Source organism: Chelmon rostratus, chromosome 15 (genome assembly GCF_017976325.1).
Source record: "Chelmon rostratus isolate fCheRos1 chromosome 15, fCheRos1.pri, whole genome shotgun sequence".
In the NCBI taxonomy this organism is placed as follows: Eukaryota; Metazoa; Chordata; class Actinopteri; order Chaetodontiformes; family Chaetodontidae; genus Chelmon; species Chelmon rostratus.
Window position 1 is genome coordinate 15,865,005 of NC_055672.1, and position 18,546 is coordinate 15,883,550.

The window sequence follows — 18,546 nt, forward strand, 5'->3', positions numbered from 1 at the left end:
ACTCACATTGATTTGCGACACTGACATGCGATTACGATTAAACAAAGTGTTAAAGTACAGTCTGCTCGCTAGGCAGGTGTTTCGACTACAAGTTACACAGACTACAAGACTAACAGTTACCATCACTTATGCCTGAGCTTATGAGGTGAAAATGAGCTGGAATATGCATGAGAAAAATATATTTATATACTGTATGCTACCCATCGATCAAATAGAGACCTCTGATTGAGTGTGGGTTTACATGTGGATGTAGTTGTGAGTGTGAGTGCTTTTAAGCGGCAGACAAGGCCGAGACAGGACTTAGACATACAGTAGCACAGGTTTACCTGCATGATGATGATGATGTACAACATGACACACGAGAGACACACGTGACATGGAGATGGGCTTGTACAACAACAAACTAAAGAGCAGATGCTTGGCCGAGCCAATGCGTCATTTGTCTAACAGCCGATTAGAAGCCTGACTATAGAACAGTCACAACATGGGCTTGAATGAGACACATCGTGTCACAAAAGGATTTCTACATATGTACTCAGCGATATCACGCGTAGCTTGTACCGTGGTCTGGGCCACATGTGTAACACCTGAAAACTCCTGTTGGGTAAAAAAGGTTTGTCTGCTGCACAAATAAAGCTATAAAGTCCTGTTTCACTGTCACTTTCCAAAGTCCATCTAAGATCTACAGCAGATCTGTAGCTGAACTTTGAATATAGAGGTTCTGTCTGTACTGCGCTTTTTCTACAGCGACACAAAACATAGAATCATACTGTAGTGCAGATATTGAGTTTTAAGTTTTGACTTTTATTTAGTGCCATACTAATATACTGTGTATTGCTCTTTGCATCAGCTCGTTTTAACGTCTCCTGGTAGAGGACACATCAGTCACTCATATTGCTGGTCTCACACTGTTTACCACGTTTGTCATCCTCACTTACTTGATCCTTCTTCAGTAACCATCCCCAGACCTTCAGCTTTATTTTGCCTTTCAAAAGCATTCAAGTCCAGGACACTAAAGGACAGAAGAGAAAAGTCTGATCTTTCTTACTTCCTATATTCTGTATTTCTGCTAAATGTATTTTACATTTTCAGTCTCCAAGCTCAAACTCAGATTACCCAGATGACATCACTTGACAAAGCTCAACCACAGCCACAGGAGACTTTGTGTATAATTGGTGGAGTTCCCCATTAAATTGCAGTTGAGAAATAAAACAAAAAGTAAATCACATGTTCCGTGTGTGACAACTGGTTATGGTTTCATTACCTGCAAGACATCATCAGCCCAGATAAACTTTTGAAAAAGCCAACATCTCTTTTTTCCTTCAGATAGTCCAGCATTTTCTGCATCAAAATAAAAGCACAGTAAATAGTGGGCTGCTGCTGTTCACTATACAAATGCTGCATGCGGATTGATGCGTACCTGCTGGACCAGTATGTTTCCCCCGTTGAGAATGGAGATGCCTAGTTTGAGGGTGAAAGTCACCATAGCACCAAGTCGACCTGATGACCACAAATCAAATATCACACAGATGCCATACCAGAGGTGGTAGCTATAATAAGGCAGACAGGTGAATGTGCGTTCTCTTACCTTTGCTGGCACTGATCATCTGAAGAACCATCTCTGCAGCTCCTCGATCATGTAGTCTGGCTTGCTGGTACAGCATCTTTTGCTTCTCCATTTCCTTTTCCTGCATGAGATGATAACACAGTAAGCTCCACTTCTGAATATGAATCAAAAACAGTGAAATGCAGAACACCAGTCCTGAGAAATCAATCACCTCAAACGTTTTCTCTTTTCCTTCCTCGTCTTCCTCTTCTTCACCTTCAGCACAACTCTGAAAGAGAATGCCGAATGTCAAACCTGCGAGATTTTGCTGAACTGCATAAACTGAAGTAAAAGTAGTTCAGAGAATGAAGTACCTTTGCCATCATATCTGCATATGCAATATACAAGGGATCCTCTTCCAAAGAACTAACAAAAAAGGAAGAAAAACATCTGGTGGTTAAATCTTGTTGAGCACACAATCGCATCTCTGCTTAATAATTATAGGTTTCAGAGGATATATTTCTACTTATTGCAATGTACAAGCAGAAAGACTAAAAAACTGCTCATGTTTCTCTCCTTGTATAAAATATAAGGTGATGATTTAGCTTAATGCAGCTCTTTATTAGCAATTCAGGCCAAAACTATTAGGAAGCACAGATGGAGCAAAGCGAGTTGGCGCCAGGTGGCCAGGTGTGTGACACTGAGTGTGTGTTTACCTGCACTCAGTCAGAGCGTTGTGGCTGAAATGCAGAATGAGCTGGTGAAGAGGGTCTGGCTGCTTTCTCACCTCCTCCTCCTCCTCTTCCTCCACTTTGGGCTGCGTTTTCTGGACAAACCCGTACAAGTAAATCCTGTAGCTCAGGCGTGTTGTCTCAATGTAAACTATAAATCTGAACTGTAACACTTGGTACAAACAGTAGCTATAGTTAGCATATACCACTTACCTTAAGAGAATCAGATTATACCAGGAAAAAAGACATTAATAGGATACACTGATCACATGCAGACAAGTAACCATAAACACGAGCATGGACGCAATGACATGACATCCACACACATGCTGGCACACACACACAGACTCACTCACACACACACACACACACACACACACACACACACAGCAGATGATGTTCAGCAGTGTTAAAATGTGGAGATTGGAGTTAAGCATGACTCTCCATGAGACCAGTTTACACTTTTTCATAGAGTTCCTATGATGAACCCCTCATGACAGCAGACACATTAAAACTATTTTTCTGTGGGGTTTGCTGAAAGCATGCGTGCTTAGTTGGCTGAATCTTAAAGTCTGTCATCTGTCACACCTTTAACTTCTTATGCGGTGCCCTACGGCTTTAATTTCAAATCGTTCGGAAAAGATATGACTGTCAAAAGGGCCAAAGGAAGATAATAATAATTCAAATTTGATCTCTTAATTTTACTATTGAAAAAGAGAAACAAAAAAAAAAACACACCCATTGGCACAGTGGGGTATGTCGAGGTCCACTGTGCCTTCATGACAGCCTCCAGATAAGAGAACTGAATTTATTAAACTTTACTTCATGAATTCTTGAAGAATTTTAATCAAGCTATGCACATTACTCTGTAGGTTATCATGAGCTACAAAGTGCAAAATAAAGCACTTTTGAAAAGTTGTAAAGAAAGCAGACAGGTGCTGTGTTTCCTCTGCTTTCTCTACAAACTCAATGCATGAGTGGGATAGTTTGTGACACCACTTGCATTGGTAAGTCGAAGCAACGCGGTGGGATGCCCTCTTACCAATGTTGGATGGGACAGAGTGGGTGAAATACATCAGCTGGCTCTGACATCAGCGGTGATGTCATGCTTGCCGCAAAATGGGAGTCAAGTTGAAAAACATTGTGCGGATGACTGAGTGTGACCCGGTGGTACTTGGTGTGATTGGGGCACTTACAAGCACTTTCAACAATGACACAAGTAAAGGAAAGCGGTGCTGCGGGGGCGACGCTCAGCTCCACAGAGCACTTGGGTACCAACAAGAGGGCACTGGGGGAACGTCAAGAGTACTTACTGCAAGATCCTGCACTAGCTTCTCCTCAAAAGAGTACTCCTCTGTTTCTATCCATATTCTCTGATAGGCCAGGAGGAAGAGGTTAATAGAGCGATGCCTAAGGAAGGGTAAGAGGAGATTAGCCTGGGTTAGATAGGAGCAGAGCAAAGGAGGGAATAAGTCCTTTAGGGAGAGGTTAATACTGGTTAGTAGAGGGTACTGGTGTATCCAACTGGTCACCTGAGAGGAAACCGCCATCCTATTTGTACAGAGCTGTGAGCACGCTCTCTGCCAGGATGTTGATATAGTCACAATTTTTTAAATCTAGTCCTAAACTCTCATGAGCAGGCAGGAATTGCAAGTCCGGACTAGATTATTGAGTTCATCTAATCGCTGAACTTGTATGTATCCATATAACCCTAAACTATCTATTTAACCGTCCACATCAGCAACAGTTAAAGAAATATTTTGACATTTTGGAAATTAGAGTTAGATGAGAGGATCAATAACACTTTCATGTCTGTATGCTAATAAAGCTACACCGATCAGAAAATTGCTTATCTTAGCATAAAGATTGGAAGCAGGTGGCCTTAGTCTGTCCATAGGTTAAAAGAAACCACCTGACAGCACCTCTGCAGCTCATCTGTACAGTTTAAACAAACAAAAGTAGGTGCTGCTAGATGGAATTTTTTTAACCTTTTGTCAGAGCCATGCTAGCTGTTTCCAGTCTCTGGCATACAGACATGAGAGCGGTAATCAGTAAACCGATTTCTCAAAACTCTTCTGTGAAAACACTTGCTCGCTGGCTGCACTACTGCACAGACGTGAACCAGTGGAAAAACCAGCGGGTGTGTCTGAATGGGAGTTAAATCGGCAGCATAAACCGTGCCTGCAGGAGTGAGAGGTTAAGAAAGGTACGCAAGGTCATACAGTAGCAACACTGGGTCAGCACTACTTTACCGTCAGCATGGAGAGCAGACTGTCATAGTCTGTGTTCTCATGCATTATCTCCAGCCAAATATGTCGGTAGGCATTCAGGAAGTAATTATTATTTTTGTGCCTAAGGGGATGAGGTACAACAGAGTGTGACACTGAGGAGAGAACAAAGGCTCAAAAAAGAGACAAAAGAGAAAAGATGACATCTGAATGTGTGAAACTCAGTTAGAGTTGACATTATCCAGAAGCTTCACATCCACCCCTCAAACCCAAATCTATTACTCCAAACAAAGACAGTCAATTGTGCCGACGTTGTAAATACTGTCTAATAATAATTAACTATGCTGTGTCATATTTCACTGTCAACAACTCTGAATAAATGAGTCATGCTGTCAGGGAGGCAGGCGGCATCGTCTGAGCACATATTGAAGATGGCCACCCCCAGGTTGGGCCTCATAATTGTTTTCCTCCCTACTGTAGCTCTCTGCCTGACTTCCTGTGATTGAGTTACAGAGCAGCAGGGCATGAAATTGCTAGTGTCCCTTTTTTTTCTACTCCTTGATAACAGCTGTGGGCGAAACATTTGTCCTACAAACGCAGCCATGGAGGCTGTGCATTAATGCAGGGTCAGAACCCAAGAAGAGAGAAATGAGATTTATAAGTCGGACACAAGAAGAAGAAAGTGCGGTGGTGTTTGGCCAGTAAACACAAAGGTGATGTTGCAGCACTTGCTGCACAATTCTCCCACCTGCCGGTAGTACCACAGGGAGCTCTCCACTACCGATGATTTTAGGCTAAAAAAAAGCACAAGGATGTAGAGGGTGTAGATGCAATGTATACAGTCCTACCTTGGTAGATTATAAAGTGGAGCCATGCGGAAGCAGGCGACGACCGCTCGCTTCCTCTGCTTGGAAAGCAACTTCTGCCACACACATTTCTTGGATCTCAGCGGCTGCTCCACCTAATACAAGTAGAAGAAGTCAGTGTTATGTTGTGTCAGTGTCGTTGATGACATGATTAATCAACACATTCTCTATCAGGGAAACCTGAGGAACCAAACATCTCTGCTAACTGAGAGCTGCGAATTTCATGAGGTTTTTTCAGCACAACTATTTCTTTGTATTTTGGTGTCTCGTCGTGAAACTCAGGGTGCGAGAGTTCCTGTCAGAGGTGAGAGGAGAAGCGTAGAGGGGGGATTAGAGGGGGGAGTCAGTTTGCTGTCAAGTAAAAAGCATAGGATGCAAAGTTTATTCTATGCTTTTCTGTGACTGAACTGACCAAAAGTGTGTACATTGGGCAACAGTTCTCCAAGGACCCTAAAATCATCGCTGGTCTTTGTCAGCATATTTGAAGTGCCATTAGCTGTATGTTTGGTCTGCCCGAAAATCTGTCGAGTAGCTGGAAGAAAATGGAAACTAGGCTCACAGTTCACTTTAACAGTGTAATGCAGTTTCTTTACATTTCTTGAATTACACTCTTTAGCTTTTCCTACAAGAAGGTTACTTTCTTGGAAAACATCTCTCAGAAATAGAAGCTGAAGTGATGGAATGTTTAGTCAACCTCCTCAATGGTTTGCCCAGATGATCCACCTCCAGAAAGCCATGAAAACCACACATCTGACAAGACACCATTACCTTCAATTTCATTGTTCTGAGGCCCTCTGGGCTGCATTTCTTGTATGAAATTAGCTATAAAAATAAAGTTAATTATTAATATTTAGTATGTTTGGTGACCCTGCACCTTCACAACTGTTTAATGAAACAAGCATCCTCAGTGTCGTCTGCGGCTCATAATATGTTTGAGTATGTATAATCATTTGAGCCCCACCTGCTCCAGGTTGAAGACAGCAGCAGAGATCCTCTGGATACGGTCCACCACCCTCTGAGGGTCTGGAGGCCCCTCGCTTCTTATCGCTATGTCCTTGTACAGGTTTAGCTGCCACCTCACTGCAGGGTCCTCTGACTGAGAGCGCGTTACAAAGAAGGATGTGGAATACAATACATAGAGTCTTTGGAGGCTAACGACCAATTACAGTCATGAAATTGACTTCGACATTCTCACCTTTTCTCGTAGATGTAGATTCTGATGAATGTGATCTTTGACCTCTTCATCTGTGTCTCTCTATTAAACAATGGCAGGAATAGGAAGGCGAATTTAATCTTTTTTTACTGTGAAATGTAGCCGTGTCAAAGAAGAATTCTTGTTTGATTGTAAAGATATTTTACATAAGAGTTGTCTCACCAGGAGATAGCGGGTCTTGGCTAGAGAGATGAGCTCCTGGTCTCCTGGGGTACACATGTTTAGGCCGATCGGCAGCATCTTCTTCAGAGCGGCCACAATCAGCGAGGTCTGGATAGAGTAGAACTCACCACGCCTTTTCTTATGTCTTCTCTCCTGATCTTGTCCTCCAGACTGAAGAAAATCATGATAATAACATCAGCCAAGACCACATGGTGACTAAAAAAAGCTATGGCAGCTTAACAAGCTGGTCTTTTAATGTCATAATTCTATTTTTCCTCTTTTGCTATATTTCATGTTGTACTAAAGCACTTCCCGAGCATTTAAAACGATGCCTTAACAATATTCTATTGGAGCCTCTCCACAGTGTGAGCACTCACACTGTATTTGAACAAAAGCCAGAGGCAACTCAGGCATTTATTTTTCAGTCCTGGCAAAATCTGTGACCAGACAAAATCTGTGCCACTGAAGCATTAAGAAGTTTCACACCTCAGCTGAAAAGTAGAGCCAGCAGACTGACTCTGTTGGAACAGCAAGATGTTACCAGTGAGAAAATTCACACTTTTGAGCCAAACTGAAGCAGCTGGCTCAGTGAACACACTAATTTCAATATTAACATTTATACACCAACAGACACACACTTATCACAAATCGACCACAACAGAAATTTATGTAGCTTGAGATAACTACTGGCCAAACACACCAGGGTACCACAATTCATCAACTGCAAACACACCAGTGGCATGTGATCACATGATTCGCTACAGGAGGGCTGGGCTTCATTACTCCAGATGAGACGTGTTCTGCCCATAAGGGAATGAGGAAAGACCAAAGTTACCATGTCACACATGGAGATGAATGGAGACCACAAATAATCAGGTGACATGATAAATAACTATACTATAGACTATATAGCACAGAGGCACAAACTATTGGCTTTTTTGCTTGCCGAATGGAGCACATAAGCCAATAAGCTGGCAGGTAAACAGGTCATGCACTGCATCACTCTACCTTTTCCTTAAAGGACTGTTTGAGACAGAGAGAGGACAGACAGAGAAAGACAGATAGAGGAAAATGATGAGAGGGCAGTTAATGGCGGCACACAGTCCATGGACGTGCACTGCAATGAAAACTATTTGTTTGCCTTTAAACAGCTCAACCAGGCAGACAAGGAAACAAAAACAACCCTGTAATGCTCACAAGGGCTGAAGGTATGGAGGATTAGTGTCTTCTGAGGGATGGAAGTTTCTGTCATCTACCATCACAATCATGTATGCATAAATTTATATATATACACACACACACACAAGTCAGTTAGTCATGATCCTACTTATTTTTGGCATGCAGACATGTTTGATGGCTGTGCCGTTACACATGCAAAAAGGGTTTTAATCTGTTGCCTGAATTAGGAAATAAACTTGTTAACAGGTGAGCTAGTTGGCAAACATGAAACCTACTTTAGACATCTTGGTTTTGTTATCTCCAGTCAAGAAGGAAAGGTTGTTGATTTCATTCTGGACCACAAAGTTCTGCTCCTCTCTTTTGAAATTCTGGGGACAAATGCAGAAGAAAGACAGCTGTGATTTATGGGTCTTCTGATTCAGGAAGTCTGCCTGGTTTTTCTACCTAACAAGCATGGAGGTGAGAAAACCTACGTGTGACTTGCACCAGAGGATAAATATCTCAGCGACCATTCTGAAGAGCTCGTTGGAGTCGGCGTCTGGCTCTTTCAGCCACCTGGACCTGCAGTAACAGAGATTAATACATCAGTCCCACCTCCTCTTAAATGCTGCTTAAAGACAACTCCATCGTCCACTACTCAGGGAGCTAACCTGTTGTTGTCCACATAGCGGATAAGCATGGGGTAAAAGGCGTACAGGTCCCTGCAGAGGACAGCAAACTCATCCAGGATGAGCAGCTCAGCCTCCTGGGTGTCTCCTTTACTGTCTGCCTTCAAGAGCTCCTCCTCAGCCACCACCTTTACTGTCTTCTTCTTCAGCTTCTCCAGTGTAGGCAGGAAGTGGCTCTTCAGCAGGTCTGCACGGGCCTTGCTGATGATGGGTTGCACGTACACTGAACAGTGAAAGAGAAAAATGTCACTTTATTAGAGCTGTTTATTTAAAAGGTGTGGGTATATTAGGACATTGCCAGCATATTTAATAACATTTTCACATAAATAACGCGTAATTTTCTGCTTTTTCCAAACAATAATACACCACATTCGCAATTCGACCATAAAAGCTTTTGCATTTGCTAAATTTCCTCGTTCTAAACTCACAGGTGTAGCTGTTTTGCTGTAATGTGCCTAGTGGGAGCATTAGAATTTTGACAGTGGATTGGTAATGATGGAGGTGCTATGGTTCATACAAGATTCCTATGAGATGGCACAACAACAAACAAAAACATAAAGGAGATACAGAAATGAGGCAGGATCTGGTGTTGGTATAAAACTAAAAAGAAATTAACAAAGTCTGGTGCGGCCTCAGGATATGACTTTCCACTGCATTCGTTCCTCCTCATAACCACGAGCCGTTATAGAAACCCATGCCCACCTGCGATCCTCTTCATCCAGGAGGCTTCATCGATGCCAAGGTTGTTGTTGAGGATCTTGAGGATGTTGCCGAGAATGAGGCTGAGGTGCTCTGAGGTGACGGTGGTGCAGCAGACGCTGCCCCCGCTGGCTGGCTGGTTCTCGGGCCCCCTCTCCCACCAGTAGGACAGATAGTTACACAGCATGGGCAGCACCACCTCGATAACGTGAGGCATCTCTGTGTACCGCGCTCCAGACTCAGCCATGTCATTGATGTCCTTCGTCAAACCATCCAGCCGCGGCATCCCGGGACACATCTCCTCGACTGAGTCTGGTACACCAAGGACTGAAACACAACAGGAGTGTTAATATTGTCAAATTCTATTTTTCTTATTATATACTTTATGGAGGAGAGGGCTGTTTCTCAAACTGAATCATATTTAAGCAGAGTAAGTGTGCAGACATGTGAGAAGACTCACATACAGTACAGATATACACATGATGTGCAATCTATGATTAAACATAGGAAAAAACGTATTAAAGTCTTTTCTCACACTGTAGAACATCTCAAAATGATAAGTTGGTTGTAAAAACACAGACAAATGCATAATCCATAATAATAGCTGCTTGATTTGCAACCTTGGTCCACCCCTGGTAATGAACTCTTCTATCCTAGAATAATTACATATGACTCACTGGCTCGGTCTCTGGCACTCTTGGTATTAAAAACGGAGCAGGGGTTGTACGTGTTGAGCAGCGGCTCCAGGAAGGCTACAGGCATGGCTCCAGCCAGGGTAGCCAGACACTGACCCAGAGCTGGTAGCTGTCTGAGGGATGCAGACAGGAGGAGAGTGGTGAAAGCTGCATTGAATAGCAGTGAGTTCATTCACTGAAGTTTTAAACAATTAACCCAATGGTGAAGCTGAGATACCTTTCTACATAGATGTTTTTTCCAGTCCCCAGTGCGTAGAGACTGGTCAGGATTCGATAGCAGGATACTTGGACATCGTCCACTGGAAAAAATAAAGAAAATTAGTACAAGATTAAGTCTGAAGCCATGCTGGCAGATCTGTGAGGCTCGCACTAACATGCTCACAGAGACACTGTCAACATGCTGATGTTCTGACGTTTAAAATCCTCAGCATCTTAGTAGTTCAGTGTGTTTGCATGCTAATAAGCATGCTTATTAGCAGTAAACTCAAAGTAAAGCTGAGGCTGATGGGAATACCACTAGTTTTGCAGCTATTTTGTTACAAACCAAACAGCTTGGCAAAGTGAAATTTTGACCTGATAATGGTGCTGACTGAAAAGTCAGAGATCACCAAAGTCACCAATGTCAACAAAATACTATATGATCTAATACGATCTATAAAGTAGAGCTTGAGATATTTCAGTGGATAACTCTGACCTGCCAGTGGTGCGAGAGATCAAATCAGGGGATCAAAGTTATCAGGATTCGTCCTCTGGAGATCATGAATGTCGGTACCAAAACTCATGGCAATCTCATCCTACCATAGCCGCCATACAGGCTCTAATAAAGCATCGTGTGAAAGTCCCTTTTTATTATATGAATACATATTTATAGTGGGAGCTTTACTGTTTCAGCATGTAAGACACATGTAATCACTGTATTATAACAAACTTGACATTGGCACTTGACTCCAGTTTTTGTAGCAGCCTCTCGCACGTTTGATGTTTGATCATTCCTTTGCTGTCAGGACTCACAAAGCAGGTCGACTCCAAAGTGGTGTTGAGTGATGTGCTCAAACAGAGCGGTTAAAATGGGGAGCAGAGCTACAGTGGTGTAGTTGATATTCTGCGACACGCCTTTCATCTGGGAGCGAGAGTGAGTGAACTTCCCCAGCTTCAGGTTTTCAAATGTCTTCTCCAGGTCCTCTGCGGCGTTCTCAAAGAACGTCCTCAGCCCCACCCTCACAAGCTCAGAGCCCGACTTCATCACCGTCCTGTTAGAGTGAAAGGGAGAGTGATAAACGACTGGAACCAAATGAGGAGATATGCAAGGGCAGAGCTATAATAAACCGGCGGATACCCTTTGGTATGCACAGGACAACACTGTTTACCCACAATGGGACACGCTCACTATGAAATTACTCCACTCTCACAGTACGTGAAGGTTTTAGTCATGAAATATGAGACGTGAGTATCAAGCTGAGGGCCCTTACACCGAAACATCAGTGATTTATCTAATGAACTAGGTGGATATTTAAATAAGGTGAGTTTGCCGGTGTGGCGCTTAGACATATTCAATGACATCCTGAAATAGCACAATGCATTAATATGATTAGTCGGTCCATTTTCAGCATTTCACAGTTTGCAACAGTGCTAAATGAATTACCCATTGTTAAGCCTTGATGTGTCCCAGTAGGAAGGAGAAATGAAAGACATCAGCTGTAGCTCTTCAGCACAAACAAGACACAATAATACATTGCCGATTTAGCCTCATTATGTGTGAGCTGCATTAACAAACAGTACATTGTGTGCAAAGAACACTATAAGCCTTAGGCAACGTGTGGTGTATGAAATTTGTTTTGCTTATTTAAATGCCAAAGGATGCTCTTTCTTAATGCCAGTGCCTCCCAAAAGACGCCACAGTAATTACTATTTAAAAGAAAATGTTCATGACAAATATGCTCCTCTTCAGGGTTCTGCAGAGGTCAGATTCTACGTCACTGCTTTACAAAGGAAACATGTAACTGGTTTCTCAAACAATTATTGTTTAAACACAGACGATTGGGCCGAGGGCTTTTGTTAACATTTACACTTTTTCATTTGACATTTTTGCAACTTTTACTTTCAATGAAAACTTAATGGTGCCAGGTTCCCTGTGAGTCTTAAGCGCTGCCAAATTTGTACTCACCTGGTGTCCAGGGTGTGTGCCAGGATATGCAGACAGCTGACAATGGTAGTGGAGTCACTCCCTACAAGACAACACAAAAACTATCAATATGACGTGAACACACACACACACACACACACACTGTCACTCACGTTTATGGTCACTTTCTTGACCTGAACTGAGCCTCTAGTGGCAGCAATGAGTTATTGTCTGTGTATGTACCCCACCCAACAGCCTGCAATCAAATGGGTGGGTTATGGGCTCAGTTAAGTTTAGTGGCTCGTTATCTAGTTCACCACCTCAGGTGGATGTGCCCTTAACCACAGTGTATCCACTGTGGTTAAGGGCACAATGGTTAAAGTAATGAACTCAGTGGTTTAGTTGACTGAACTAAACAATCAAAATAATCAATCATTATATCAGTGGCAGGGGTCAAAATTACTGTTGTTTAAAGGAACACTTCAACATTTGTCCAGGTCAGAAAATCACCTTTAATCTCACCAATTGAGACACAGGGTCAGCAGCAGAGCCGCCACACTGGACTTTACAAAAGTACATATATACACACAGGCACAGACACACACACACACACACACACACTGCTGACCAGTCAGTAATAATCATCTTACCAAAGAGAGAAATCCTATGTCTGACAAGAGCTGCCAGTTTACAAAACAGGCTGGAGGTGTGATGGACAGACAAAGGAAGGAAATGAGACAATTACAATGAGTAAGTTCTTGCAGAGAAGATTAGTAATTAAGATTGCAAGAGTTTAGGATTTTAAGTTCAGAATGGTAAAGAGTTACAGTCATGCTATACTGCTACACGTGAATGAAACAGTTTTCATTTTGTACCTAGTGACCATCTCCTTCTCCTTGTTGGAGGCGTAACCGCTGCTGCTCAGGTTCTTATTGGGGGAGGAGAGGAAGTAGAGAGAGTGGTTCTTGAAGTACTGGTCAATGAGAGGAAGGAGAACCTGAAGGAGGACATCGATAATGACAAGATCAGATCAGGCGGATGGAAATTTAATTCATAAGAGTTATTGATATACTGTATATGCTTGTCCTCGTTTATATCGCTCCTTACTTTGGCAAAAAACTTGATTTCTTGTTCATGAGGGGACCGGTCTGTTTTGCCACTGGCAGCCATGGACTCTGGATTGAGAACACAAAAACACATTTTAATAGTACATAACAAGACTACTCTAAGTCTCTTGCTGTCAGGTCCTATGTAATATTACCATACCCAGGTGAGCGATGAACTCCTGAGCTGAATCAACATACTTGAGCAGCTTCTTGAGGAACTTGTAGGCAAACCTCTTCTCCATGGAAGAAGAATCCTGCTCTAAGTCTTTCAAACCTCTGCAACACAATAAGATATTAGCTATAAATCAACACTTCAAAATCACAAGATTTCCTTTCAATAGCATTTGATAAAGAGTCCACTGACAGTACTACCTATGAAAAGGAAGTTATAAGGATGTATAAAGTTTCTGCTAGACATCAACATGATAATATATGAACAACCTCCTGAAAGAGCTGACCTTGTGATGCTATAGCCATTGATCTGCAGGAAGCGGAAAAGGTCCTGAGCCTTCTCTCGATCGCGGGCCTTCTCCTTGGCTGTCAGCGTGTCATATGGCACCAACAGAGGATGTGTTCCCCCACCTGAAACCGCAGAAAACCCAGTGTTAAGTAAGACTTGATCAACCACGGCTCTCTGCTGTGTGTCTGTGTGAAGGCAGATGGTGACATGCTTTGGATGTACCACTCAGCTGAACCTATTTAGTCAAGACCGGCGAGGCAGTCACATGCATATGCTCACAGGGATATAAACACTGCAACAACCGAGAGGCACTTTACATCCACCTACACCACACACTGTCTCTTCCACTCTGTTTTGCATGTATCTCTATGTAATCTGCATCGACTATAATTGGCTTCATTAGCAAATCACCTCTGCTTCCAAGGTCACTCTTTTTCTTCTTGGCCCAGATGTTGTGGTGATTTTCAGCCACCACCTCCACCATCCCCTTGGACCAAAGACAAAATGTACATCTGAGTGAGGAATGGGTCCCGCCCACGTTGATCATTCACATTCAGGAAATACTGCTTTCCATCACATATTCAGGCTGAGAGATCATCCGATGGTAAAAAGAAAAAAGTGAAACCAAAAAAGCATGAGGTCTCTCACCTGCAATTCTCTGGATAGAACAACGTTGCTTGTGTCTATTGGGCTCGGACTGAATCCATTCGCCTGGAGATGTTCAAAAAGATGCAGAATTATAGTGAGACACAGTGTGTTATTAGCAATAAATCAACATTTTGATAACACAAGATTTCTGCTTTCATAGCGTTTGTGAAAGGATTAGTCCGTGGCTTTAGGCTTTCAGTCTATTATGCAAGGAGATTAGCAACAAAACAAGCTTTGTGTCCACAGTAAATCACTGTGTGATCTGAATGTTTACAACTGCATACAGTAACAGCTGCCAAGTTAACTGATAGCAGCTTAAATCTACACTGGTGTTTTTCAACCAAACTAAAAATAAAAACTATGATAAGATAAAAGAACCTATGTTTGTGTTAAGGAGCGAAATAAACAGACACAGTAACTGCCAAGCTGTCTATCAACCTGAAATATCTTTAAGTAATGATTAGAGAGTTGAAATAGTAAGCAAATGCAAACTTAACCAACGTAAAAACCAAAGCAACCTAAACACTGACAGTTATGACTTCATCATCGTACTTAATACCAGAAATAGACATCATTTTATGACCTTTTCTGCTCAGAACATTTCTTAATGGTCTGGTAATGAAAAGTTATTTTTCAAATGTTCATGGAGGACCAGTACATTTGATGATTTGACTCTTGATGTTAGTGTTTGTCATACTCTTTGCAGTGTACCTGTGAAGCCTGAGAGATCTTTCGCATTTTCTCACTCTCCCTCTGCTGAGACATGCTTTCTCCATCCTTGGTCCTGTCGATGCTCCATCCCATTGCCAGCATACTCCTCAGGGACTCTCTAATTGGCCATCTGTAAATCTCTTTCTCCTGCAGCACAGAAACAGGGAACAAGGACTGAGCCCAGGAGCCTCAATCTTGAGGTTATCTCTTCAACGTTAATCTTTTTCACAAATCTCATATTCGATAGTCTGTACCTTCTCTGTCAGGGCTTTGTAGGTCCTGAGCTGAGGGTGAATCTTGGCCTTCTCATCCACACAGTCTCCATATTTCCATCCCAGCAGCACCTGAGGCACAAGCACAGGGGTGAGAGCAATCTTAATTGCCTCCAGAGTCCCTGAAGAACATGATTTATTATTTGGAAGACTGGATAAGAGATTAAGTATGCATAACACATTAAGGAGTCATGGTACATCCAGTTCTTGCTGTCCTCAGCTCTTGTTAAATTTTTTTGACAGATGCAACAATGCAGGCTAAGCAGTTGGCACAAAAGAGAGCAGGGGCCTTCAACAGAGAGACTACCACAATTATTGTCAGCATGCCCAGAGTATCCCTTTCAATAATAACAACAAAGACGCATCAACAAAAGCAACAATGCTGTGATACTGGAAAAAGAACAGTATCAGGTTATTGATCTGAACTGATTATTTTCCCTTTGAAATGGCGAGAAATGCTTTCCTGATGATTTTGCATGCAGTATTTCTTCAAGGACAGACATTTTAAGTGTCCCCTCCCCACTCGTGACTTGGTCCAAGTCGAATACTGTGCTATTTAATACCCATTTTCCCAGGCGAAAGCTCTTATCTTTGGCCTTACCTTCTCTGCTGACCATTTCTCATGGGAGTGCTCTGCATATTTGTTGGCAAAGTGCTCGAGCTTCTCTGGAAGAGCAATGCTGGAAAAAGAATGCAACAATGTATGGATATGTCAATGCATGTTACTGGAGTATAATATAATAAGTCAGGCTGATACTATATTTGCCACTGATGTCTGATTTGAACATAGCTTACTTAGCAGTATTGATGGGTTTGGGGTCAAAGTTGCCCTGAGCATCAACAGACACAGGCTTTTCCACTGTGGTACTAATGGAGGTGTCCACGTAATCTGGTGGCAAAGCTCCAGCTATGGCGCTGAGGCAAGGCATGGCCATCTTGAACAGTTCTGGGTCATATTTCTGCATGGTGAGAGAAAGAAAGCTACAGAGTAAACGCAAAATGTAACTCTTTAAGAGGTGTATTCTTATTTAAGCAATACAACTAATTTGTTTTGTTGTTCATTTAAGGTGGGACTTAAATAAAGCTATACAGCCTCTCCAGTCTAAGTGTATCAGTGCAGGAGCCAGCGGAAGAGACGTTAATGAAGAATTATTCTAAAAGCTGGAGAACCAGCATGCTAGAGGCTTTGGATCAATGATGGCTGTCGAGATATTGATGTTTTCAGGCTGGCCCTTTGCACAGCCTCCTTTCATGAGTGTGCATTTAGCGAGATGTGCTGAGTCCAGCCATCTGCACCAGGAACAGACCTTGGGATATTGGTGCCTCGCACACATGTATATCAAGACTGTAGTGAATTAGGTGACTTTTATTTATCACTCCTGTAGAGTGTTTGTGGGATTACACTCCCTTACAAAACGCCAGCCTCTTGCCAAACAAGTGAATTGCTCAGGAAATGATGAAGTCACTGTGAAATTCCTAAAGATAAAAAAACAACAGTGCAATACATGAGTGATCCCTCACCCTCTGTGACAGAGAATCAAACACTCCCCAGAAGATTTTCTTGGTGAGCAGTAGTTCATCCTCGGATGCTGTGCCATAGCTGCCCCAGCCTGATGGGAGGCAGTAGTACTTCCAGTTCTGCTCATAGTGGTTGGTTAGCAGCTGGAGGACACACATAGGCCAAAGGTCAAGACAAGCAGAATCATAAATAAACAGAACTTAGCAACCAGGACAGTTAACTGGCAGGCAACAAGCATGCAGCCTGTACACATACTTACAACACACTGGCACTGGGCCATGCATTAACAGAAAAAAAGCACCTCAAAGGAAATCAGCCCGCCTACACGCTGCACAAATGAAATCCAAATGTGTACATGACAGTATAGAACAAGTGTGTCCACCATTGCACAGGCCAGTCACAACGTATTACATCTCCAGTATTTCTCTTGTGTGGCCAGACGGATGGAGCGCAGCAGTGGAGCCAACAAGCCTGTAATCACACAGCCCAATACTTCATCCCCTTGTTTTCCCTCCTGTAGCTGCCCACCTCTTCCACACCAGATGATTAACAGCATGGGTGTGTTAGAAATGTGCAGCTTTGAGTGTGTGTGTGTGTGTATGTGTGTGTGTGACTAAGAGAGAAAGGTGAACACCAGTACATCGAAAGTACACCTGCAATAGAGCTGGTGGAAATAAGCTTTTGGTACCTCCACACAGAGCAGTTTTAAGAGCATTTAATCAATTAAGGCAATAAAGCGTTACTAAGTAGCGACCGCACTGACAAAACAAAAACTAAATGATATAGAAGAGAAAAAAAGAAAAGGCAGATAATTAGGCAGGCAGGAAACAAGTAATCTGAAGCATGCAATGCACAACAACAGGCAAAATGAGATGAAGGCAAGATAAAGGATGGCAAAGGGATTTAAAAAGAGGTGAGGGAAGTGGTGATTATTGTTGCCCACCCTGAGAGGCATCTTGCAGTAATCAGTCAGCAAGGGCACATCAAAGACAAGGCGGCGCAGGAGCTGCTGCAGCATGGAGGGGCGAAGGTGCCTGCAGAATAAAGTGAGAGAGACTTAAGAGCGCTGCTGCCCTGGGCTGCCTTTAACCAGAACATCTTCACACTCCAACCATTTTTATCTCACTGATTTAGAGGAATATTCAGGGAAACCAGGCCCCGAGCTATAATAGAGTTTTATTAGAAAGCAGATAAAGATATAAACGACTGACTAGCTGAGATACCACAGGTGTTTGGTATATTATCACTCGTCAAAGAAAATGCCCACAACCCACAGGAAACCTTTAACTCCACTAATAGAGATTTTCATATGCTCCTCACTTGCAGACAGCCAGCAGGCACTCCTCTATGGCATCTCTCTGGGCCTTGGTGAGCGAACGGCCTTTGGAGAGGCGGTAGATGGTGTGCAGAGTGGAGTCGATGAGGGTGGCGTAGTGCTCGGTGCCGGCAAAGAGAGGGGCGCAGCGGGTGAGGAGGGGTAGCAAGGCTGAGCCAATGTAGCGGTTCATGGCCAGGGCTGTCTCTGTGGTACATAGACCCTCCTGTAGAAAGACAGGGTCACAGGTCAGACAGCATTTGACAACAACAACAAACAACAACAAAAGAAAGTCGGTGTGGTATGACCTGTAGCTAACGGTGGCTAATGTCAGCAAACGCTAACTTTATGACTCTCAGGCTATTTTTCAGCCAATGTTTTGGCATTTACAATTACCTTGACCTGT

General features: G+C 42.9%; 1 protein-coding gene across 1 annotated transcript in view; it reads right to left on the reverse strand.

Moving 5' to 3' along the window:
• LOC121618556 (ryanodine receptor 3-like) overlaps positions 1–18,546 on the reverse strand; it is a 105,345-nt gene that overhangs the window by 13,060 nt on the left and 73,739 nt on the right. The window contains exons 51-85 of the mRNA XM_041954059.1: positions 18,146–18,366; positions 17,769–17,859; positions 16,828–16,968; positions 16,102–16,265; positions 15,908–15,986; positions 15,289–15,378; positions 15,035–15,181; positions 14,324–14,386; positions 14,087–14,162; positions 13,674–13,797; positions 13,376–13,491; positions 13,217–13,284; positions 12,985–13,106; positions 12,760–12,809; positions 12,152–12,212; positions 10,999–11,237; positions 10,205–10,286; positions 9,970–10,100; positions 9,296–9,619; positions 8,576–8,816; positions 8,399–8,486; positions 8,201–8,293; positions 7,755–7,769; positions 6,747–6,917; positions 6,567–6,626; positions 6,333–6,467; positions 5,354–5,466; positions 4,530–4,629; positions 2,263–2,372; positions 1,921–1,972; positions 1,779–1,835; positions 1,589–1,688; positions 1,421–1,500; positions 1,265–1,341; positions 939–1,012 (exon numbers count right to left, since the gene is read on the reverse strand). Coding sequence (XP_041809993.1) covers positions 939–1,012; positions 1,265–1,341; positions 1,421–1,500; positions 1,589–1,688; positions 1,779–1,835; positions 1,921–1,972; positions 2,263–2,372; positions 4,530–4,629; positions 5,354–5,466; positions 6,333–6,467; positions 6,567–6,626; positions 6,747–6,917; positions 7,755–7,769; positions 8,201–8,293; positions 8,399–8,486; positions 8,576–8,816; positions 9,296–9,619; positions 9,970–10,100; positions 10,205–10,286; positions 10,999–11,237; positions 12,152–12,212; positions 12,760–12,809; positions 12,985–13,106; positions 13,217–13,284; positions 13,376–13,491; positions 13,674–13,797; positions 14,087–14,162; positions 14,324–14,386; positions 15,035–15,181; positions 15,289–15,378; positions 15,908–15,986; positions 16,102–16,265; positions 16,828–16,968; positions 17,769–17,859; positions 18,146–18,366 — 3,955 coding nt within the window. The remainder of the gene's footprint in view (positions 1–938; positions 1,013–1,264; positions 1,342–1,420; positions 1,501–1,588; positions 1,689–1,778; positions 1,836–1,920; positions 1,973–2,262; positions 2,373–4,529; positions 4,630–5,353; positions 5,467–6,332; positions 6,468–6,566; positions 6,627–6,746; positions 6,918–7,754; positions 7,770–8,200; positions 8,294–8,398; positions 8,487–8,575; positions 8,817–9,295; positions 9,620–9,969; positions 10,101–10,204; positions 10,287–10,998; positions 11,238–12,151; positions 12,213–12,759; positions 12,810–12,984; positions 13,107–13,216; positions 13,285–13,375; positions 13,492–13,673; positions 13,798–14,086; positions 14,163–14,323; positions 14,387–15,034; positions 15,182–15,288; positions 15,379–15,907; positions 15,987–16,101; positions 16,266–16,827; positions 16,969–17,768; positions 17,860–18,145; positions 18,367–18,546) is intronic.